At 37.2% G+C, this 24,018-nt stretch overlaps 1 protein-coding gene across 4 annotated transcripts; it reads left to right on the top strand.

The window, feature by feature from the left end:
- Positions 1-480: 480 nt before the first annotated feature.
- ZNG1A (Zn regulated GTPase metalloprotein activator 1A) lies at positions 481-22,180 on the top strand. Of its 4 annotated transcripts, none has more exons than XR_271182.4 (15): positions 482-763; positions 1,849-1,935; positions 2,804-2,900; positions 4,142-4,233; positions 5,307-5,366; positions 6,392-6,429; positions 9,906-9,952; positions 10,697-10,783; positions 11,571-11,615; positions 14,103-14,159; positions 16,803-16,854; positions 18,709-18,777; positions 18,879-18,944; positions 20,797-20,907; positions 21,567-22,180. XR_271182.4 is itself a non-coding variant. In XM_005488280.4 (15 exons), the coding sequence occupies exons 1-15, from the start codon at positions 652-654 to the stop codon at positions 21,638-21,640; spliced, it is 1,113 nt and encodes a 370-aa protein (XP_005488337.1). In that variant the 5' UTR covers positions 485-651; the 3' UTR covers positions 21,641-22,180. The 4 variants fall into 4 exon arrangements, 3 of the variants coding, with proteins under 3 accessions (XP_014123455.1, XP_074388665.1, XP_005488337.1); XM_005488280.4 differs by having other exon boundaries at positions 485-763; positions 20,778-20,907; XM_014267980.3 differs by lacking the exon at positions 21,567-22,180 and having other exon boundaries at positions 481-763; positions 20,762-20,898.
- Positions 22,181-24,018: the final 1,838 nt, after the last annotated feature.

Here is a 24,018-nt window from a genome sequence, read left to right as displayed (position 1 = left end):
TACAAAGAAAGGCTGAGGGAGCTGGGCCTGTTCACACCCAAGAAAAAGAAGAAACACCCCCTTGAAAAGAGAGGACCTCATCGGTGTCTAACAGCGTCTGAAAGAGGGTGTGAGAGGGTGGAGCCAGGCTCCTCACAGCAACGCCAGGCTATAGGACAAGAGGCAACACGCAGAAGCGGATAACGTTCCACCTGAACGTGAGGAAGAACTTTTACTGTCCAGGTGACTGAGCACTGGAACAGACTACCCGAGCGGGTGCCGAGTGTCCCACACTGGAGATGTTCAAGAACCGCCTGACACACGCCTGTGCCATGTGCCCTACGCTGTCCCTGCTGGAGCAAGGGACACCATCACCCGGCCGAGAACCCCCGGACCAACATTCCCCTCACGGATAGCGCGCTGCCCCGCTCCGCCCCGCCCTGCCCCGCTCCGCCCCGCCCTGCCCCGCTCTGCTCCGCTCTGCCCCGCCCCGCTCCCCGAGCTGCGCCTGCGCAGAGCCCCGCGCGGGGGAGGTGCCCTTGGGGCCGAGGCGCGGCGGGGCGTGACACCACCCGGTGACGTCACTCCGATGACCCCAGCCGAGAGACGTCAGGAGTGTGACGGCAGGGGGCGCCGGAGGTGGGGGTGCCTGGGCCGGGGCCGTCCGCGCTTATGGAGGACGAGGACTGCCCGGACCTGGTCCCCATCGGCGCCGGCGGCGCGGAGGTGGCCGATGCCGGCCCCGACAGGAAGATCCCCGTGACGATCATCACGGGGTACTTGGGTGAGGAGCGGGAGCGGCTCTCGGCAGGGACTGCGTGCGGGCAGGGAAGGCCCGGGCGGGCCGGGTGAGCAGCGCGGGGCCAGGGCTGCGGGCGGGCGGGGGCCTGCACCCCACGGGCCGGGCGAGCAGCGCGGGGCCCTCCGGCCGCTCCCGTGGGTTTGCAGGGCCGCTCTGAGGAGCGGTGTGAGCACCCAAAGCGTTGCTGTTTCCACCGCCCTGCTTTCAGGAGCCGCCTCGTTCAGGTCACGATTGACAAATGGCTCTTGGTCACTTAGCGTCAGAATAGTGCAACATATTTGGCTCAGTTAAATGCACACTGCATTGCAGTCCGAAAAACGCGAGGTTCGGCGTTTTTCCCGTACCCCTCGACCAGCAGAGTTACTGTGTGCTACACGCAGTTATGGACTGCAAGAATCTGGTTAAATTTAGGATCGCAGTCACTGTGCTGAAAATTGTAGCTTTGTACTGCATCACATTGCTGCAGAGAAAAATCTCTTAAGGACGAGTAAGGAAGGTTACCTAGTTGTAGTGGTCACCTGCCTTGGGCTGGATGATCTCCAGAGATTCCTTCCAGCCTTGACAATTTTGTGATATTGTGCATGGGATGAAACTCTACTCCTAAGGCTCCTCAGAACACGTTTTGTAACACGTTTTTTAACAATGCCCCGTTTAAAGGTACATCCGTGGTTACTGATGGCAGAACAGGTCAGAAAAGGCCGTAAAGAGGGAGAAGATTAGGTTGCCTTCTGTTAAAAGTAGCATAAAAGTTAGTGTTGTAGGAGAAAACTGCCAGCTAGTAAAACTGCCCTACAAGCTAGTAGGGAGCTTGTAAGTTTATTAAGTACTGACACTTAATGAATGGAAAAAATGTGAGTCATTTAAGGCTGCAATTTAATGTCCTGATAGAAATATATCTACAAATTAATTTCTACATCATTAGAATAGAATGTAGGACATCAGAATGAAAACTTCTATTTAGAAGAGAATTGCTTGAAGTGTGCGTGTGCATGCATAACAGTATTTAGTTTTTATTTGAAATATGTGTTTTTTTAAACATTTCAATAAAAATATGGTCTGTGTTCTAGGAGCTGGAAAAACAACTCTTCTAAATTACATACTGACGGAACAGCATAATAAAAGAATAGCAGTTATTCTGAATGAATTTGGAGAAGGTATGTAAACGTGCAGAAATCTTTCTTTTTGCCACAAAATGACAAGTACATAAAACTACTGGAAACTGAGACTATTGTAACTTTAAATCTATTACTGAAATTATTAACATACGTCACAGTCTTCAGAAGGGCAGAAAGTCTTTTTGCCGGTTTTCATAAAATAGTGACGTGCATTAATCTATTTTGCACATAAGTGTAGGCCCTCAGAGTAAAGTAAATAAATACATCACCCTATTGGAAGTGCTGCACTTCCATTTGTCTCACTCAGTTTCAAGCAAATGGAAATTGAAATAATATGTTGGTAGATAATATTTTTTTAAATTTCCTTTCCCCTCAGCCATTTGCAAATCACAAATTATCATGGACCAAGAAAATGGGGAGATGTGTGCTTGATGGCTGTGGTTCTTTGAACTCTTTGCTTTCCGAACTTTTAATTGCTCTAGCTGTAATTTCATGTCTGTAGCATAGTCAGAAGCTTACATTGTTTACAGTTTATACTGTGTTGGTCGGGGTCTCTCTGTTTGTTTGTTTTCATCAGTAAAGATGTGTGTAGCTTTTCTGGTCACAGAGCCCAAAAGAAAACGTACAGACAGAGCCTTTATTTGACAGGGAGGCACAGGCTGGCATTCCTTTCTTTTAGCAAAGTTTGCGGCACTTATGATGTGCTGTCAAGCAGTGGGGTTTGATCTTTGTGGAATGAGCTTTGTCTTGGCTTTTAAATTTCCCATAAAATAGAAAATACAAATATCTTAAGAACATGTCAGAAACGTGGTCTCAGGAGAAAATAATGTAATTCACATATCTCTCTCTTACAGGCATTGTCATGCAAGATTGTAGATTAAAAATATAGCACTACTTGTGTTTTCAGGAAGTGCCTTGGAGAAATCTCTGGCAATCAGTCAAGGGGGAGAACTCTATGAAGAATGGCTGGAGCTCAGAAATGGCTGCTTGTGCTGTTCCGTAAAGTGAGTGCAAGTTCTGTGCAAGTTCTTCCAGTGGATATTGTGGGGAATTGAGGAAGGGAGAAGACATCCAGGATTTGATTCCTGAAACTGAGGGTAGAATTGATTGAGACTTCTTTTGTTGGATGAAACAATTGGAATTTGGGAAGTAGAAATTTACTGGATTTGGACTTGGTGTCTTTCAGAAAAGTAATCTAAATACCAACTTATAGAGCATGGGGATGTTGTAGAGTAGGGATCTATCCCTCTATTGTTAGTATAATGTGCTTTCATGTAGAGAGCTGAAGATTCAGGTAGGCTGGAACTAGGACTCAGGTTTCCCAATTTCTTCACGAAACGCTTAGTCCGCTTCTTTCTTTGTACATTGGTTACTACTTCAATATAGTAGAAAAGGATCCTTTCATCAGAAAGGATGAATGGAAAACCTTTTGTGACCTAATGAAACACAGTATCCAAATCTGTAAGCTGATGGTCATGGTAAAAAGCAAGAGAGTATTTGTTCCTTTGACAGTTTTTTTACCCTTTTTGTTTGTTGCAATGCTGAATTGTTTGTGCTAAGTTTGTAAATAAGGGTCATGGCCTGTTTATCCTAAAAATTTGGGAGAACTGATCTTATGCCTTAAATAGTAATAGGTAGTAAGTGGAAAACAGAGGATCTTACTGGATTCTGTTGTTCTGGAGTGAAAGAACACTTAAGAGAAGCATTAAAGTTTTATATACATTGGGGTTTTTTTATTGTTTTTGTATGCTGTTTTATATGCTTCTGTGTTTTATATACAATGGTTTCTTTAAAAAATGCTATACATTTCTGGTTTAGGCTGACTTCATCAGCTCTAATTTAAGTAAATGGCACATTAATCTTGGTGTAGGTGAGACAGAAAGGCAGGGCAGCATGCTTCACTTCTACCTCACCCCTAATTCCTGTAATATCAGCTGCCAAACCAAATAGTTCCATATCTACACAGCCCTACTGTCCTTTACAGGTTGTTCAGTGTTTGAAAACAAACCTGGTGGGATTAGGCAAATGCTATTTTTAGACTAAAATGAAGCAGAAAACTAAAATTTGCCTAATAATGTGCCAGCAGATAGCTAAATTTTTGTTGCAGACTGTAAGTCTGCAAACGTCCTGTCTCAGAACTTTTGCTTTGATGATACTGACACTGTGTTCTGCATCAGAAGATACATTTAAATACATGCTTCAGCTTGTTTTCTCTGTTCTCAGGTTTAATTGTTTCTTCTTACAGGGACAATGGTGTGAAAGCAATTGAGAACCTGATGCAAAGGAGAGGAAAATTTGACTATATATTGTTAGAAACAACTGGTCTGGCAGATCCAGGTAGTTCACATTACAATTTTCATAACCATGATAATTATTCTGTTTTTATGAAGTGCTTATTAGCTCACCAGTTAGTTCACTTTGACAGTTGTAATATAAAGTGGTGATTTGTCAGGCGCCTATGCTTTGGTGTTGGTACAGAGTCCAATGAATTGATTAAACATGCAGATATGACGTTGTCTTTGTTGAGTTCTGTTTGCTGACCTTAGTCTAAATTGAATCTAAAGCTTAGTAGAAATCCGGCTAAAATATATTTCCATTTAAAAAAGACACTGGGCTTAGCAAAGAGAAGCGTACTCTAAAACTAGTAGTTTTCAATACACTTTTGATGTTCTACATTCCTCCTTTTAAAGTCTAAATAGTTAGCATCTGTTGTATTGTTTCACTGGTTGTGATAGACCTTGTATTTTGTGAAGTTGTAAAACATACTGTGAAACAGACCAGCACATTCTTCTTAAAGAGCAATAATAGATTTTACAAAATCCTTCTGTGCTCTTTAGTAGTATTTATTATAAAAAAGGTCATTAAACTTGATCTCATGTTAGGAATAGCTATCCAAAACAGTTTTCTTTAAACCATCCACATTAAAAATCTGTTGTAGATGGAGAGGGAAGGAAATTCTTATCAGAAATTCAATTGTTTCCCCTTTAGGAGACTGGTGCTTTCCAGCTCAAAGCTAAATAGTTGTCATTATAAAGTAATTTTCTTCAAAAGACAGGACATTGATTTGGCCTCTGTTACACACAAATTCTGTTTGAGTCAAATTGGAAAACTATTAAGCTTTTTGGGAAAAAATCAATAGATACCAGAAAATGATTTCATGTTGTGGTCCCTGCTATATCTTGCCTGAGTAAGCACTAGAACAGCTGACAGGTATTTGGGTCTGGTACAGAGTGGTGTTTGAAGGACTGCATCGTATCACTTCAGTTGGACAGTTTTAGGTGTTGCAATGACTTTAGTCACTGATCTTATTGTTAGCACTGCAAATAGAGTTTTTCTATGAAATACCTCAGTGTTGGTAGTTTACTGGAAAAATCTCAATTTTTCAACTGTACATATACTACACATCTTAGGAGCTGTGGCCTCCATGTTTTGGGTTGATTCTGAGCTGGGAAGTGACATCTATCTTGATGGTAAGTGCAGGCTTATTTTCCTGTGTATTGGCATTTCATATCTGCATTTAGAGTAATGTATTATTGGTGTTTTAAGGCAGGGCTTGAGAACATGTTTGAAATGTATGAACTTGGTTTTCACGCTGGCAGATTTGATCACAGAGGTGTCCCTGCTTATTCTGATGCTTGTTTATTTACTTGGGGAGGCGCTCAGTCTTGCAAAAGCCAGCAAAAGTTGTTTAATGCTTTTCTAAGGGATCAGATATGGACAGCTCTTGACAGTGATGTAAGGGGAAAATCTCATTAGCTAGCTGTTATAAAACCTCATTTAGGAGTAATATTACAGCATGCTTTTTTTTCTTTCCTCCTTCCTCCCCTTCTACTGAAGTGCAGTGTTACCTAAAGGGTTTCCTATTTTTCTGAATTTATAAATTGTCAACACCTGGATGTTTCTGCCTTTTGTTTTCTGCTTTCTTCACCTATTGTATTCGTTGGCGCTAATATTTGCTGTGTTCTAATAAAAACCTGAGATTACTGAAAGATAAGTCATCACTATATGTAGTTAAAGAGCATTTTTTTTAATGTAGGAAAAAAATTACTTTTTGGCTTAAAAAAATGCCCTATTAACATTTTGTTCAGTCTCTAAAATACCCATCTAACCAAGGAAGGAAACATTGAGTTCAGTAAGAAGGAGCTTCCTGAGTTTCTGCCAGAGACTTGCAAATTCCTGGTCATTTACTATCAGAATGGCTGCATACATCAGTCAGTCCCTTAATTTGTTTCAATATTATGTAAAAGCATACCTCAGCCAATTTCCTCTTGTGGAAGATGAGGCATCTATTTTGTAAGAATTTACCTCACCTGGTTCTGTAGACATTTTACTATGACAGATAAGACAATGAATAAAAAAATACTTAGGTAACAAGTTAAATGTTCACATACTTTCAGTGCTTCCAGTTTATTATAACTAGTTGTAAATGTTAAAAGTTGTTAAACTGTCAGCTGCATTTAGCACATTTCTATTCCATTTTAATGCTTTCTTTTAGGTATTGTGTCAGTTGTTGATGCAAAGCATGGATTGCAGGTAAGTTACTAGATTTGTTACATTGCTTAAAACTGCATCATTAGAACAGCTATTGCAGTAATGTTCATGGGGATTAATTAATTTTACCAATAGCTGTAATTCTTTGAATGAGGACATATTTCATTATTACTGTCTTTTGGATGGCAAAAGGAAGTACTGATATTTGCAGGAATTCACATTCTTACAGACACAGCAACAGGTGTGACAAGAGATGCCAGGTCGCTAAGGTTTGGTTTCTTGGTTTCTTCTAGTTCTAAATCTTCACTCAGGAATGTTGCTTTTAATCCAAATAGGCATTTGGATTGCTGTAAAAACAATGGAGAAATTGGTCACTGGTCTGTGTTACTTGAAAGGAGAGGACTAAGAACAGATGTCTTATACCAGTGTGGTAACAAGTGAGTTAGGGCTCCACCTGAGAAGGGTACTAATGTAATGGTAGCTGTGGTAAGGAGAAATGAGAGCACAGGTGTCCTGGTACTGCTTCACATTAACATGTTATACGGAAGCAGACAAAAAGAGCAGGTATTAATCTGTATATAAAGTACAATGTAAGAACAGACATATAGAACAGTGAGCTTAGGTCAGCAAAGATTGTGATTAATTCAAATAGTTCAGGTTTTTGTTTCATTTTTTCTTTTTTTTTTGGTAATAGGGTGTAAATATAACTATTTGCAGCTTAATAACTTAGGAGGTTAGTGCTTTGATTGGATATTGAATTTGCAGGATTTTAAAAAAAGTGAGCATATGAAAAAAATACCTTCACCATTTGAGAAATGGTGCTCACTTTTAAAATTTCAAATGTTTATTAGGCCTTAACAAAATACAACAAAAGGACTGAATAAGGAGAAAGACCTTAGGGGGGAAGGGGAAAACAGAGAATGTCTAAACAACAAATCACAATAAGGTGACTATACATTAATAGAACTTCTCTTACACACACATAATATTCATCCTTTAATTGCAGGAGCCAGCCACTACATTACCCATCTATAATAATCATATAGAAATTCCATGCTGTGAAAGTGTTTGTAATATTCTGCATCTACAATGGCTACAAATAGCTCAGAGAACTGAAGAATAATGGTTTAAGAATAAGAGAGTAGTTCTTCCCGTGTAAGATTTTTTTTGTTTGGATTACTTGAGTTTCTCCTTTCATTTGTGCTTATCTGATAGCTGATTTACCAAAAGGGTAAGTTTGGTAAAAAAAAAAAAAAAAACAAAAAAGGATATCAGATTAGATTTAAAAAAAGGGTAAATCTGGTTAGCAGTCTTGTTCTCTCATCAATTTGTCTTGGACTGGAACAGAGAAAATGGAACATCATAGCAATTTGGAAAGTTAAGTTCATTGTGCTCTGCAAGAACTTTTGTGGAGAAGTTGGTAGAATAGTGAGGGGAAGGGGGTGATTTGCCCTTCCAAGCAGTCACCGTCTTCTAAATCCCCTCAACTATCACAAGAAATCATATCATGTTTTTGGTCAGCCCCTTTTCAGCTGGGTTCCCTCACATTAATTCAGATGTGTTTTATATTATATATTGCTTGCAAAAATGTTGTTCTGTTTATCTTTTCCTTCATGCAGTGCTGAAATATTGTCTCAGATGAAATATAATTGTGTTGCACACAGCAGCACTACATTGTTAATGAAAATGAGTTTTAAAATACTAGACTGTCAAGTAATATAACAGAAACAACACAATAATGTTTTGAAACATTTAAATTTTCTATCTACTATTACCTTTGGCACCTCAACGAAAACATACATAATCTGATCAGTAAACCTGTAAAACAGACATCTACACAGAATAGTAGGAACTTCAGAATTTCTTAGTTGTGTACTAAGTAAACTTTGGTATAGAAGGACTTGCTAACTTGTTTAGTTCTTCTGATAGCAAAGCCTGACCTCAACAGCTGCTTATTATTCAAAGAAGTTTGAAAGCCATACAGGTAATGGCATTGAGATAATGTGCAGCAATTTAAGTATGTCATGCTTCAAAGAACCTACCCATCGCAGAAAAGCTGACAAACATCCCCTGTGACCAACCATACCACCATCCCCATGCTAATTAATACCATGGATTATCAATTTAACAGGTTTGTCACAAAGCAATCTGAAATACTAATTTCTTTAATCGAGGGTGAACAGTTGGACAGCTTGAAGTTGCAGTCTTCAACTTCCAGGACCTGACATCTGCACTACTGACATTTGATCTTTTCAGGGCAGCAAACCTAAACAGTAATTGAATAGAATCAATACACAGAGGATTACAAAGAAGAGGTTAGAGGAGAGGTTCCTGAGAGTCATCTTGTTGTTATTTTCTGCTTAGGTTGTGCACAAGCAGGAAATAGTTTTGTTTCTTTTTACATAATAGACTCCCAGTATGCAATAACCTATTTTTGCTTTTCTACAAGTAAAATACTGTTAAATGCCTGGTGATTCCAATAAAGAAAAAAAGTTTTCAAGGTTTTTAAAAAGCTGTATACTTCCCATGGCAATTGATTCCACTTTTAATTTGTTATTTCTCTAACTGGAAACTGAGATTTTAAAGTAATATTACTGGTAGATGTAGAGGTGATGAAGGAGTGCACAGGACTCTAACTTTCCTAGAGATGTAAGTGTAAGCGGCAAGTTCTTATTAATATTACAGCACCAGTTTGAAGTTTTTCTTCCTCCAGATGTCTGTGACATTTTTATCCTAGAGATTGCTACCTCCATGGCAGAGTGGGCTGAAAATAATTTATAGCTTGACCTTTGCTGCTTCAGTGTAGTCTGTTGCTGTGCCTAAGTTAAGTAAGCCTTTGTCTTGCTAAATGTTATGCTGCTGCTTGAGATGCAGGTATTTTCTTCCCTTTCACTAATTCTTCTGTGGAGACACTAGCTTGGGCAGACAAATGGAGATGATACTGAAGCTCCTGTAGCTTCTGATTTTGGACAGACTTGCCAAAGAGCAGTGGTTTATTCATGCAAACCTGGGAAAAGTTATCAGTTTTTACTATCAAAGTACAGTTTGTCTTTGAGTCTTCAGAGAAAAAGAATGTGAAGTTACATATAAGAAATGTTGTATTGCAAGCCTAGCCTGTGTTTAGTTTGTTAGTTGAGTTCACACTCCTTTGTAAAATAACTGAACCCTAATTTTCTTCCAGATATATTTTTTCATTGTCACTCTATGTTATGGTAACTTTTCTACTTCATTGTAAAGCTGAAAAGTAATTAAATATTATAAGGTTTTTCAAGCCTTTAGCATTCTAATAATAGAATCAATTAGGAGAGTTTGCTTTAAGCTAATTAAAAATCCCTGTAGTGATGAATATATAAATGTACTTTTTCACTATCATTTAACAAAAATATTCTGGATGCCATCTTCCTCAATGCTTTGTCAAAAAACAGACTTCACTGAATTGGATTTGGCTTTCTTTAATTGCAAATCAATTTAAATGTAATTTGAAGATGTTTAATCCAATTCTTTTAATTTTTGTTTAGCACTTGACAGAGGAGAAACCAGAAGGCCTTATTAATGAAGCATCTCGGTATGGATGTAGAAATTAATTTTATATATAAAGTTGGGAATTGCACTGTATAAAAGTTCATTGGAAATGGATTCTTTTATAGGGCTTTTTTCTCCTGCTTTGCTTAAACGGAGGTAGATTGGTGTAATGAGGTAAAATGTGGAAAAATAACATCATGGTTCATTTGATCTTTCTGTCAACAACGAACTGTTCTATTTTAATAGTGATGGGATTTTATTTAAATGAATGAGAAGCACCCTTGTTGGTGGAATTAAAAATGTCATGCTTGAAGCCGAACTGGAGATAGAAGAATACTTTTTTATAAATGGAGGGCCTCAATATTTAAGGGTTATTGTAACAGTTGAAGTCTTCATAAAGCAAAGAAACTTCAAGTATTGCATTACAAGGATCACATAAGGATATAATCTCATTGGCAAATAGGGATTTGTAAAGTTGTTAAATCACTAAGCACTTTGGGTTAGATGACATAAAAAATCCAAACAAACAAATAAACAAAACAACCCTGAAATAAAAGAATCTAGCAAGCCTTGATTTGATCTGTTAGGGCACAGAAGAACATACTGAGAAGTCAGTTGTGTTTTAATCATTCTCCATCATGTTCTAGTTTGATTAATGCTTGCCCTTCTGTACTAACAATGTTCATACTACCTTTTGGGGTCATGGGAGAGATAATGTTTCTGCCTTACAGATAAAGTACTTGTTTGTTAGTGATGTCTTTTCTCTCCTTCTTTTCTTAATACATAGGCAGGTTGCATTAGCTGATCTTATAATCATCAATAAAACAGATTTGGTTTCAGAAGAAGAATTGAATAAAGTCAGAACGTCTGTGAGGTATGAAACTTTTGGCATAACTGTAACACTACTTCCTCAAAAATTAATTTAAACACAGTTACTTCTTTACTGCTGTTAAAATAGAAATTAGATCTCATTATTAGATGGACAAAATTGATAAGCTTTATAAGAGAAAAGAGACTGCCTCTTTTGAAAGATACTTCAGTACTTCTATGTACTTACACAATCTTAGCATTTTGTCTATCTTGCTAAGATTTGTTGTTGTTTAGTAAGGACAGACCTTTGTCTTAAGTGTTTATGTTTTTACATTTCTGAGCAGCTGATGCCATTTTTTGAGAATTAGCAGAAGTGGAAAAAAATCTGCTGGTAAATATGAGTTCACTAGCAAATGGAAATATATATGGAGGAAGTCCCAAACAATTGTCGTGGAAGCAGATGAACCAATGGTCTGAATCAAATTAATGATCAAAGACATTACTCTTTTCTATCAGTACCATGATAAGCCAGATGAAGCATTAACATTTTAAAATATTTAACAACTGTATTAGTTTTTTGAAATATGAAAAGTGCTTAGACTGAGCAGAGTGTATTGCGAATAGCTTTGGATAGGAAAATGCTGTTCTCACTGTGGCATCTTGTTGTCAGAACTTGTGAAGTTCACCAGCTGTTAGTGGAAACCAAATATCTCAACCCATATCTGATAGTTATTTAACAAGCTGATAACGGAGTTGGGATGCTATTTCACATGATGCTGTCCATGGTTAACATATTCAAACAATATATCACCATTATATTTTCATCTAATGATTTTTCTGTTTTATTTTAGGTCAATAAATGGACTTGTTAAAATTCTAGAGACACAAAGATCAAGGTATTAAATGGCCACTATTACTAGGTACTAGATCCTGCTTCTTTTGTGTCAGTTTAAAGTGTTCTATTGAATCAGTTTTATTAAAGGAAAATTATTGAATTAGAAATATTTAATCCAATATTTATTTTATGAAAAAGCATCTAAAACTTTTTTTAGGAAGTAAAAATGTATTTCTGGTTTGTATTTTTCTTCATTAGTGTTCATATCACAGAATACTAGAATGAGTGAGGTTGGAAGAGAGCACAGTGTCCAACCCTCTTGCCAAGCAGTGTCATCCCCGAGCACATGGCACAGGATTGTGTCCAGATGTTTTTTTAATATCCCACATGAAGGAGACCCCACAGCCTCTCTGGGCAATCTGTTCCTTTCACCACACAGTAAAGTACTTGCTCATGTTCAAGTGGAACTTACTGTGTGTCAGTTTCTGCCTGTTCCCTGTTGTCCTGTTGTCTGGCAGCACTGAGAGCCTGGTCCACCCTCCCTTCAGATACTTCTATACACTTAGAAGGTCCCCACTCAGTCATCTTTTTGAGTCTGAACAGGCCCAGCTCCCTCAGCCTTTCCTTATCAGTGAGTTGCTTCAGTCCTGTAAACATCTTTGTTGCCCTCCCCTGGATTCCCTCCAGGAACTCCGTGTCTCCCTGTGCTGAGGAGCCCAGAACTCCAGCTCAGAACTCCAGAACAGGGCACAGAACTCCAGGTACAGCCTTACTAGATTGACTGGAGGGGCAGGATTACCTTCCATGAACTGCTGGCAGTGCTCTTCCTAAGGCATCTCAGGCCACCCTTGGCCTTCTTGGCCACAAAGATACACAGTCAATCAACCTTGTGACTGAAGAGCAGTTTGCACAGCCACGTAGGTTTTGAGCTAATAATTGGGTATGTGCACTACAGTGTTTTCCTTCAGTTGTGTCACCCTAAATATTATTCTCATTGCTGCTGCAAATAAGTTGTTACTACAGAATGACTTTGAAAGCAGTAGAAGGAAGTTAAAAGACCAAAAAAAAAATCATTGCACTGTTTTTTGCCAATTTTAATTGAAATTCTGAGTCAGATTTCTTCTTTAGTAAGGACTTAAATGGATTCTGTATTCCCAGGAGAGTTAGGAGAGCAGTAGATCTTCCAGACTGCTAGGACTGATTTGTGCACTTTTACATCAATTATTGGATTATTGTGGTCAGTGTTTGTGATTTAAGCAAATTTAAAGGAAAGGTAATATTCGTAATAAAGTATACTTGGCTTTTTAAAGTTGCTGTCAAATGTAGTTGGAAATTGTAGAGAAAAATACTTGCTGTTGTTGGGTGATCATATAGGACCAATTTTGAAGAAGATACTGAACTACATTATTTGTGTTTTAAATGTCCATTAGGGGGAGATCCAACATGTGATCTCTTTGCGTATTTTATAGTGTCTGATGCCAGCTAGCACTGTGTTTTGGATATGAGATAAAGCGGGCCTCAGATTCAGTCCTCAATGACAATTCTTTGTTACTTGTAAATATTCTTCTGCAAATGACATATACAGTCTCTTCCATTATTAAACGTTCCAAATGTGAATTCAGCACAAAATTGATTTATTGGCATGTTATTTGACGACATACCCTTAAGAGGGGTTTGCTCCTCGAAACCCCACATTTAAAAGGGAGGGTTGCTATGTGATTTTTTTAGAACACTGCTGAGAACAACTGACACTGAGCTGGTCATTAATTTTACACAGGAATTGTTTGTGTATTCCATTATAAATCTTTCATCTTAGAAACTGCTTGGTACAACTACTGTTGAATGTAAAAGTTTAATGATTCTGCTTGTATTCCAGAGGTGGGCTTTTTACCTGTCATGTTCTTTTCCTTTAGCCCCATGTCATTAACTGTGTCTGAAAAGCTGTCAGTTGCTATTAGCATGAAATCTGTAGTCTGTATTGCTTTGTGAAGAAAAGTTTCTTATACAAGTTTATAGGTAGCCATTCTTGTAAGCAGATATGATTGGTACTGCCTAATCTGTATTGCATTTTTTATTTGTCTGTTTCAAATTGTAGAGTTGAAATTCGTAGTAGTAGTGCTTCCCTCATGAAGTTGTTTCAGTTTTGTTTGCTAACAGTGTGTCAATATAAGCTACATGTATTCTGGGAGTTTGTGTCTGTATTGAGAGGCTTAAGGCTCCTTTTCCCCTTCAGGGAAAATAATTTTTTATTCAGACAAAATGAATAAGGGATTTTATCATACTTTTGGAAATACCTTGTATTTTACTGTATAACAGTAAAAATTTAAAAGTTTTGTTTCTGTGCTTACATGTTATTGTGTAACTAAACACAGCATTTTCTTGTAGAAGACAGTACCAACCACTGATATTCAAAAATAAGGCTAAGTATTAATGGCATTAGTCTTATAGACAAGAAAAGAAATATATGCTTCAGTAAACCCCTTTAAAACCTTTAAATACATGAAAATACATGAAAAACACAAAGCTTGCTTTTTTCCCCTCTCTTTAGAGTTGATCTCTCTAATGTATTGGACCTACATGCTTTTGACAGTTTATCTGGAGTGAGGTATGGTGATAATTTTCTTCTCTTGTATTAGACAAAAAATACCTGTGTATGAAACAGACACACTGAAATCCTGGCTCAAATTTGCATCAGATTTTCTCTTAGAATTTCTAGTTTAGTCTGTCCTGTCTACAGGAGGACAGTCCCATTTTAAAATTTATTGCTTTATAAGTGGTAATACTAGAAGGGATTCCTTTCTTCTTCAAATGCCTGCAAAAACCTTTTTGACCTTATAAAGTTAAGTGAGCCAGAGTTTGTGTGGTTGGTTGGGTTTTTCCCCAAAATGCAGGTTTTGGTTTAGTATCAGAGTAGATTTGTACACTTCTCTGGTTCTTTCAAAGCATTTCAAAATTTTTTCTCCTTTGTATTGTGATGAAATGGAGGTTTCTGTAGATTTCACACAAAAGAATGAGGGACTGAGGTTCCACAGCAAACAAAGGTTCTACAAATTCTGCTAACTATGTTTGTCATTCCTGGGGTTTTTAAATGCTGAATGCATGATTCAGCATCCTGGATGGGTGCAGGAGTAAAATGAGAAGGAAGGGGGAAAGGTCGTATGGTTCATTGTGTGAACAGAAAGACCTGAAGAACAGTAAAGGGAGTGAGGAGTACTGGAGCAATCATTAAGTAAAGGAGGGAAAAGGAGGATAATATCAGCTTCATTCTTCAGCAGGGAGAAATTGCAGACATGCAAATTAGTAACATCTATTAGATAACATGTGCTTGTGAGATGTCCCTCTGAACTGGTACAGTACTATCAAAATGATAGGTTTTGTCTTTTTTTGCTGGCACTGGCTTTGTCTAATCAGTGAAATACTGTAGTGTTTGTTTCAAGATTTCTACCAATGGCAGCATCAGCGAAGTGCCAAACTAGGCATCCAAAACAAAGTTAAGGAAGGAAGGAGACTGGTATGTCCTTTAGAGGCAATAGATAACTATTAGTTTGTAAGCCAGATCATAAATCCACATTCCAAGTTCTTATAATGGATCAGCTAACTGAATTGACTCATCCTGGAGCCACACAGCAGAGATAAAGCAGTAAAAAGATGTGAACCAGAAAAAGATTGTTCCTGTTAACAGCAGTTCACAGTTAGATCTGATTACTTGTAATATTAGGTGGTGTTCTGTGAAGTTTACTAGTTTGCTGCACTCCACAGATCTGAAAAAGTTCTTAAGGAACTGACAAAAAAATCTTTATTGCTTTCCTCAATCTAGTGTTCTCTCTTATCTCACTCAGTTACTTTGAGCTTCTTAATATTTGGTATTAAAACAGAGGAAGCATTCTAAAACATTTGTCAGCGTTTAAAGACAAATTCTAAATTACCAAGAAGATTTTAGACAGTTTATTTTGTTTGTGTTTGAACTCAGCGCAGCACAATTGCTTACCCTGTTTTTAGTTCCTAGACACAGAAATTCTTACATAAAATAGTGGTGGTTTCAGTGCCATCACCTGAGTAGAAAAACTTTGCATCCAACACCCACTTGAAAACAAATACACACCAGTACATAAATAATTTTTTTCTTTTGATGGCACACTGCAGGAGGGATTTCTGTCAGCAGACAGATGTGTCATCTGTTTGGTGTGACTGTGTAACAGAGCCTTGTAGTCTGGATATACCCTGAAGTCACAGGAAGCACATAATGAATTCTGGATTCTGTGAAGGGCAGTATGAGAATAAGACAGCAAAGCAAAGGAAGTAGGAGAAGTAGGAACGACTTGTGTAGCAGATAGTGCCTTTTTTCCCCCCACCATAAAGGCTTCTTAAAATTTTACAATCATCAAATTAGGAGGAGGGACTTTAATGGGCAGTCTTCTCTGAAGTGGCAGAGGGTATCATAGTAACTTGTGCTACAGTATTTCTTCTCTGTTTGTTATTCACAATATAGAGAGAAAACAGAAACAGTACAGAAGATGATATTTGAAGAAATTTTGTGCTATCTTGATTAATTGAGACAGATGTGGTTGTGAAATCTAAAGTCGCAATACAATTTTCACACTAAAAGATGCAGTAAGACCCTAAATATTAGTTTACAAAAGAGGTTCCCAAGTAGAGCTTGAACTTAGGGTCTTACTGAGTAGAGAATATCTGTTTTAAGTTAGCAGGCACACTGCATAGTAGAAGTGAACCGTACAGCTGAGTAGTGGAAGCTGGTATACAGTATTTCAATAAGTGTTACAGATTTCATTCTCTCAAGCAACAGCTTTGTACATTCTTCTTCATTTTCAAATAATTGTAAAGTTTTTAAAAATATGAACATCTGTTAACTTGATAAATTCTAGTGGTTTATTTTTTCTTGCTTGTTTTAATGATGTAGTTTGCCTTTTTTGCAGAAAGGAGTATCAAGGGCCTTGTGTTCATTGAAGTATAAATGTTTTTAATGCTGAAGATATTGCAAATCAGGACTATAATTCTCTTTATGTTTTAAAAAGCATAATTTTCTAACACAAACAACTATAGCAAACAAATATAGTTAAACATTTCTATTTTGAGATTAAAAATAAATTAACTGTTGAAGTTTATTCTGAATATATAGTCTATCTGATATTTCAGCTTTGCTCTGCAATACTGGAATTTTAAAAATTTTGTAATAATGACATTTTGCCAATCCTACTCAAATGCAACATTTAACTTCACTTATTTTCAGTTTGCAGAAAAAGCTTGAGCATGTAAAGACAACACATGCACATCTAGATAAGGTAATTACCAAAAATACTGCTTTGATGTTTTTGCAACAACAGGGCTATTCAATATTGCATGCTAATTTTGTTACCATTTCAGAAGGTTTCAGTTAGGGAGTAATGTGTTCTAAGGTATTTGGAAGATGACCTAGATTACACAATAGGAATGTGCTTTATTGTAGATAGATTCTAAATGGCTATGTTAAGTCTCACTTTTAAAAATAGCTTATAGGCTTCCAGTGCTCCAGACAGTTATATCATTTGTTGATTCACATGGAGAGTATTAGTGAACCAAATAGAACCACTTTTTTTTTTTTTTTAAGGTATTTGCAGGAACAAGTGCTAAATTTGTAGCCAGTCTGTCCTATAGGTTTTCTATCCAAAACAAAATCTCTCTAGTTGAATTGTGGGTCACAGTCCTCCTTGGGGTGTCCGTAAGTGGGTGGAGTTCACCCATAGGCCACGAGTCCCCTCAGAGGCTGCAAAAAAGTAAAAATTTCTAATTTTTTAAGGGGTCTTGGAGAAGTGAGCTTTCTGCAGAAGGTTTGTATAATTGAATTTTCAGGTTAAAATATGATGCATACCATGCCTGTATTTTTATTTTTAAATTGCATAATTTAACTGTGAAGTTGCTAGGCTTGGAAACAGGAAAAGGCAATAATAATTTCGTTTTGGAACTACAGATTAAATGCAAAATCAGTTTATGCTTAATTACAATGACAATACTGATAGTTTTTGTTTAATCAAAATTCTTAAATATGCTCAGTTATAGAATCTTAATAGATCCCTAAGGTAGATGGAAATGTTGAATAGAATCCTTCCTGAATGTTATGAGTTATATTGTGTGTTTTATTAAGGAGATTAATGTTAGTTTTGTAGTGTGTAGCCATTCGACAGAACTCATTGTTAGTATCTGTGTTTAGTTTAACACCCACATATTTAAGATGATTTGTTGAGATGTTTGAGGCATAATGAGGACAGAACACTTCTCACAGTAGGCTGCAAGATCTTGTTGTAAGACAAAGTGTGCTTATTATCTTCATGTTGAAGGTCAGCAGAAACAAACTGCACTGTGCTTGGAGCACAGTGAACTTCGGTCTGACGTCTTTTGAAGCTGCTCAGGGTGTTAGCTCTTGGTTGTTTAGATAAGTTTACTTATCATTAGACAAACATTTGCTGCCTGTTGCTTTAATTTTTTTTTTCCTTAAGTTTAGACTAGTGATCAGAAGGTAGTAATTTGAAAGCATTACAGGAAGTAATTATCTCTCTGTTCTTCCAAAGCATTGAGCAGTTATAGTGACAAAAATAAGACGTTGTTTAGTCTTTAAATAAATTGTTAATTTTAAACTACATGTTTTATTTTCATATTTTCTTTTGGTAATTGAGCAGCTAGCTGGCAGTTGCTTTGGCGCAAAACTTAACTTGAGACATCTTTATTTTCTGAATCTGTTTATAAACAGCTTTTTTTACAAGGCAAATACAGATTGCCTTTTATGAAAATTATGTTGTATTTTTTGTCTGATAGTATTGTCATCAAGATCAGTAAGCAAAAAAAATAGCATTGTTAACCATATTTGAAAGCTTGATCATAGTAGTCTCTACAGCAAAGAATTACATGGTAGCAGCTAATGGCACTAAACTATTCAAGGCATTGTATCTGCCCTATAAGTGCACACCCAAACAGAAACAAAAAGTAGAGCTTAATTTAGAAAATTAGAGCAGAACAGAAATAGAGTTTTGGTTTTTTTTTTAAAGTTGATGTTGTCATATACTTGCCTTTTTATGAGGCCAAGTTATAAAGAACACTTTTTGAAATTACTGTTACGGGATGTTTATTCAGTGTGGTAATAATAAGTGTCTTGCCTTTTGCAGGCTATAATCACAGTAACATTTGAAGTTCCAGGAAATATAAAAGAAGAAAACTTAAATCTCTTTATTCAGGTAAGTAATACATCACTGTCAACTCAAAAAATCATGGTAGCTTTTTATAGAAACTCATCCCATGCCACTTTGTTTATGGAAACAACTTTTTCTTTTCATAGAGTCTTCTGTGGGAGAAGAATGTGAAAGATAAGACTGGATGCACCATGGATGTCATAAGACTGAAGGTCAGTCAGAAATTATCAGTTTCTTTGTTGTGCGTTTTTCATTTTTATACCTAAAAAACTGCATTGTGCTGTCAGTTATGGACCTGTCAAAGGTGCTGCTGATCACTGTAGGAGAGCAGATGAAATGGAGAGTAGCAAGTTGTCATTCCATGAATGACTCAGAGAGAGATAGCTGGCAGAGGAGCAAACATTGATCCTACTTGTTTTAAATGGGGAGGGCAGATGTACAGTCCCCATACATCAATGGCAGGGCTAAAAATCAAGCCATAGTTAAATCACTTTTAATTTTATACCTCCATTGCTTTGAGAGATACTATTCATCTCACATATCTAGGGTTGGGATACTGTAGATTGGATCCTATAGATTGCTAGGTGTAATTAAAATTGTTGCCATAATATGCAGAAATTCAGTTTGGTGTAACATAGGAATGCAGTAGTAGTTGTGGTGTACAATTAACAAGTTTTTACAGTATTGTCAGGCTGTTGTTTTAAAGATGCAGCTCATAAGTATTCATCTTCATGGGCACTTCATATGTTCTTCAGTTGCTTGGTTTGGAGAAGAGTAGAGGTGACAATTCAGGATCTACTTTCATTTACCTTATGCCAAGCAGCCCAGGAAATAATGAAAAAATAAGAATCCAGTCAGTCATTTGTCAGGCTGTAAGAAATATAAGAAAGTAAAGCTCTGGTTTGTTTCCTGAGAACCCTTGACCATCCTAGATAGAAACATAATTATTCTAGTTTTATAGGAAGGAAAGTTGTTTTCTTTCTTTCTCAGCAACAAAATTAGAGTATCCTGGTCTTCTCCTTCCTAACAAATAGAAGAGAGTAGCCACTGATGTATCTGAAGCTGCCTGAAAAGCAGTAATGCCATGCACAATTGTGTTTTTGGTGTACTGAGCACTGGAATCAAATTAATTCTTTGAGATGTGAAGCCTGTGGTAAGATGTGTGCTGTCCGTCAATCACAGACAAACACACCAAAGCAAATGAACCTCAGGCAACTAATTACAGAACAGGTTCCAGAGTTTGCTTTTATATTTATGTTTTATCTGCAGTCATGACCCTTTTGGCAGTAATAGTTATAGAATTCCAACTAATAGGTCAAATGGAGACCTATTTTATGAAATATTTTAAACTTACTTTCTTTAGGGAAGTGTCCTGGTTTTGGGCAAATTCTGGGAGGAACTTCCAGGAAGTATAAGACATGTTTTACAGAATGTGCTCCACTAAAATATTTTAGAACATTGTGCTATGAAGTGATGAAAACTGTTTTAATAGAGCTTTTGATATGTGAGTTAATGGACTCATGCTGACTGTGATCTCTTCTAATTCTGTTGCTAGTTGTTTTATTTCACAAATGTTTATTCTTTCCCCAATATTCAGAGGTGCTGTTTCAGAAAAGTAAATATACTGAGCATAAGAGCTTAATTAAACTAATCTGAAATCAAACATTTTTGTTCATGTTGCATCATTTTATTGGCACGCAGGCTTTCATGGACTCCCATGTCAAACACCATATATTCATTCAAAGAGGCATAGTAGATGATGACATTTAATTTTTGCTTGGGCAGCCTAGGTACTGACAAATGAGGAACAAAAGGCAAAGTATGGTAAAATGTAATTCGTAGCCTTTAACAAAATAAGGAGATGTGAAAATGGATGTTATAAGTACATGTGTTGATTGATAATATATGTTTATTTTGACTAACAAGTTCACAGGTCCCAGAAGTACTATTCCCTCTTGAACTAGATTGGAAGTTTTGTTTCCCCTCTTACATATTTTATTTTTAAAGTTTTGTTTATATACCCTAACAGTTATTTTTCTGATAAGGGACTGGTATCTATTCAAGGCAAATCTCATCAAGTGATAGTCCAAGGTGTCCATGAGCTCTATGACCTAGAAGAGACTTCAGTAGCCTGGAAAGAAGATGAAAAGAGAACAAACAGGCTGGTCCTAATTGGTAAGAGGAAATTATGCATCTCTTTCCTTGGGTTTAAAAAGCTGTTTTCTCACAGACAGTCTCACAGACTTGGCCAGTGAAAAGCAATGAGGCTAAACTGGCCAGAATTAGTGCAGTAAGTTTGTTCAGCTTAACCCTCTTTTTAAGGCTTATCCATCAAAACCTCCTGAAGTTCAAAATTGCAGCAGAGAGGAGTCTACACTATCCCTATTAGTGCCACCAAAATCAAACCAAATCAATAAAATACTAAGCTTTCATAAATTATGTTGACATATTTAATCTTGTTTCTAAAATCTGTAATTATAAATTGGGTGATGGGAATAGTTTGAATGTTTGATCAAATATTTAGTAACTGTAATGAAGATTATTATAGCTTTAAAATGTTTAAAATCAGTTTTGTTTCTGAAAAGCTTGCAATGCAGAGATTCTATGTTTCTGTTTTCTATTTATTTGTTTGCTGTGAAAAGTGTTTTATTACCAAAAATAACCTACTTTTTTCTCTTTCCCTTATTTGTGCTTGAAGTCTCTTGTTGCCTTAATTTTAATACTGCTATTGTCACTGATTGATATAATAAACACTTCCTTAGGTTAGAAGAAGCTACTTGTATGTGTTTTAATGCACTGTAAAATACAGTTAGATATTTTATTTCTCTTTACAGGCAGGAACCTGGATAAGGACATCATCAAAGAAGTATTCATAGCCACTGTGAGAGAAGAACAAGGAAACAGTTGACATAAAACTATAAAAAAGATTAAATGTCTGTTTTAATACTGCAAGGATTTTATGGCAGAGAAGACTGAATGGCATGGACTATAGTAGTTTCTATATCCTCTTGCAATTTATGCAACAGTTGAATCCTGAAGTCTTCCTAAGAATTCCAGCTGACCTACTGCTTTAAGATTAGTTCTTATAGTCCAGAATCAAACACAATTCTCCTATTTTAGATTTGGCTGAAGCTGTGTCAGCAACATCATGGAACTGTGCAGAAATTGAGACAGGCAAAAGGCTGTTATGTTCTACGTGAAACGTTACTATGGGGATATGGGGAACGTGTTTGAAGCCTAGTGCTTTCTCTTGCTAACTCTCTTCCACTGGGAATGAAGCAATAGTGATTATTGCCAGTGGTATAATCACAGTACAAAATGTTTAGTGTTTACTATTAAACTGTCTTCCATCTCTTTCCACTTGATTTGTGATTTTTGAGTGTATTGTTCTACCTGTAGACCTGTTGTGTAATGAAAATAAAAATACACAGGTAGCAGAGGCACAAGATCACATGGAGTAAATGCTGTCTACACAAAAGCTGTGCATGCAGTGTTTGGTCACATAGTCAGCAGTTTAAAAGAGGTAGCTGAACTCTTCAATCTTATAGTCCATCACCCTTCCAGTTCAGGATCTGGGGAACTGGGGACTGCACCTTTCCACTATGTTCAGGCTGCTCTGCATGATTTCTAATGCGGTTCTGTGACACTACTTTGAAAACACAGTCTGAAGCTTTTATCTCTCTGCTCATTACAATTTAGATTTGACCTTCTTGCCCTCTACTTTCTCCAGTACTCTTTGTTCACCTCTTAGCTTTAGAGGGATATTTTGACTGCAGCTGTGTGAAAGCAAAATGAGTCAATGCAGGAAGATAATGTAGAATTAAAAATGTTTGCAAACAAAATTCTAGGACCTGCAGTATTGAAGGATGGACTTTTAGCTATAGTGCTTGCTGTGGATGCTTGGTGATGTGTCTGAGTAAGCAGAAACTTGTCTCACACCTAACATTAAAAAGAAAAGAAAGAAGGCCATTCCCTCAGTCTCTTCTTCAGGCAGTATCAGCAGTCTTTGCTTCTACTGCAGTATATGAGTTTGGAATTTGTTTTCAAAAGGGCTGAGGATGAAGACATTAATCTTTCACTGCCTGGAGCTGGTGTCTCAGTTGATTAAAATAAATAATATATCTTAGCTAAGATAGAACTCTTTACTCTCCCAGTAGATACATTGGCAGGCATGACTTCATTCCTCACATTAGAAGTAGCTTTAGATAGCTTGAAGTAGTTTTCAGGACTTCTTTTTTTCTCTGAAGCAAGGTATAAAGAGAGAACAATCTGCTTACACAATGTTGCTTTCTGTTTAGCAGACCTTGGTCGCACCTGAATGAACTGGTATAGCTGAGTGACACTGTTTCCCTTAGCAGTTAGAACTCTTCATTTTTAAAACTAGTATATGTTCTCACACTGTTTTGGACTGCATAAATGACACACTTTCCTGCATGAAAATTTGTCAAATGATTGCCATCACTGTTATACATTGAATATTAAGATCACATAAATTTAAATTTGTGGATAATACATTTATAATTTTTAGTGCTTTTGCTTCCATTTGTCACAGGAAAAGTGATCAAAATGCCTCTTATAAAAGCCTCATGTAATGGAGGAACTCTGTTCCCTTTAAAGCAAATAATCTCTGAAGTGTTGTTAACTTTCAGTTTGAAAAAAAGTTCAGAGACCTAATAAAAAGAGCTTCAACCATGAATCATAAGGGGAAAAGGTATGGATGGCTTACACAGAGTCATTTTTGAGTGCTTATTTTTAAATATTTGTTCACCCAACACAGACTCCACCACATGATAAAATTTCCAATGATGACTGTCAATATACTGGGGGTTTTGTTGCTGCAGAGGGGCATTTCTGCAGCTGGAAGTATAAGTTCTGCACTGTCTATAGCTCATGTTGGTGTCACTTACCCTTTCTTGCTAGGACTTTCCCTGCACTGCTTGCAATGCTCACGTCAGAGAAGCTCTAGTCACTATGCACATCTTGTCTGCTTGTCTTCTGTAAACTGCCTGCATATTTCAAGGCATCCCCTGGGATGGAGAGCAAGCAGCTCCTCAGCAGGGGTGGAGTTTGTTCTCCTCTTGCTGGCTGACACGATGCCCCAGCGCTTTGTCCTCTATTCTGTTCACACATAATGAGACTGGAAAAATGCCAAGCACCTCATCTTTATCCCCATCTCCCAAGAAGCCCACTGGTTACATTTCTTGGATATTTACTTAACCAGTATTTTCTCATCGGTTCTTACGTGCACAGGCTGGGGTCCTATGTCTTATCTTTGCATCATGCCAG

Source organism: Zonotrichia albicollis, chromosome Z (assembly GCF_047830755.1).
Source record: "Zonotrichia albicollis isolate bZonAlb1 chromosome Z, bZonAlb1.hap1, whole genome shotgun sequence".
Lineage (NCBI taxonomy): Eukaryota > Metazoa > Chordata > Aves > Passeriformes > Passerellidae > Zonotrichia > Zonotrichia albicollis.
This window is presented reverse-complemented; position numbering and strand designations above follow the sequence as displayed.

Coding starts and splice junctions, on each gene's coding strand:
- ZNG1A (XM_005488280.4), top strand. CDS start 652: ATGGAGGACGAGGACTGCCCGGACCTGGTCCCCATCGGCGCCGGCGGC. Junction 1,936..2,803: donor TCTGAATGAATTTGGAGAAG/GTATGTAAACGT, acceptor TTGTGTTTTCAG/GAAGTGCCTTGGAGAAATCT. Junction 16,855..18,708: donor CACATGCACATCTAGATAAG/GTAATTACCAAA, acceptor TGCCTTTTGCAG/GCTATAATCACAGTAACATT.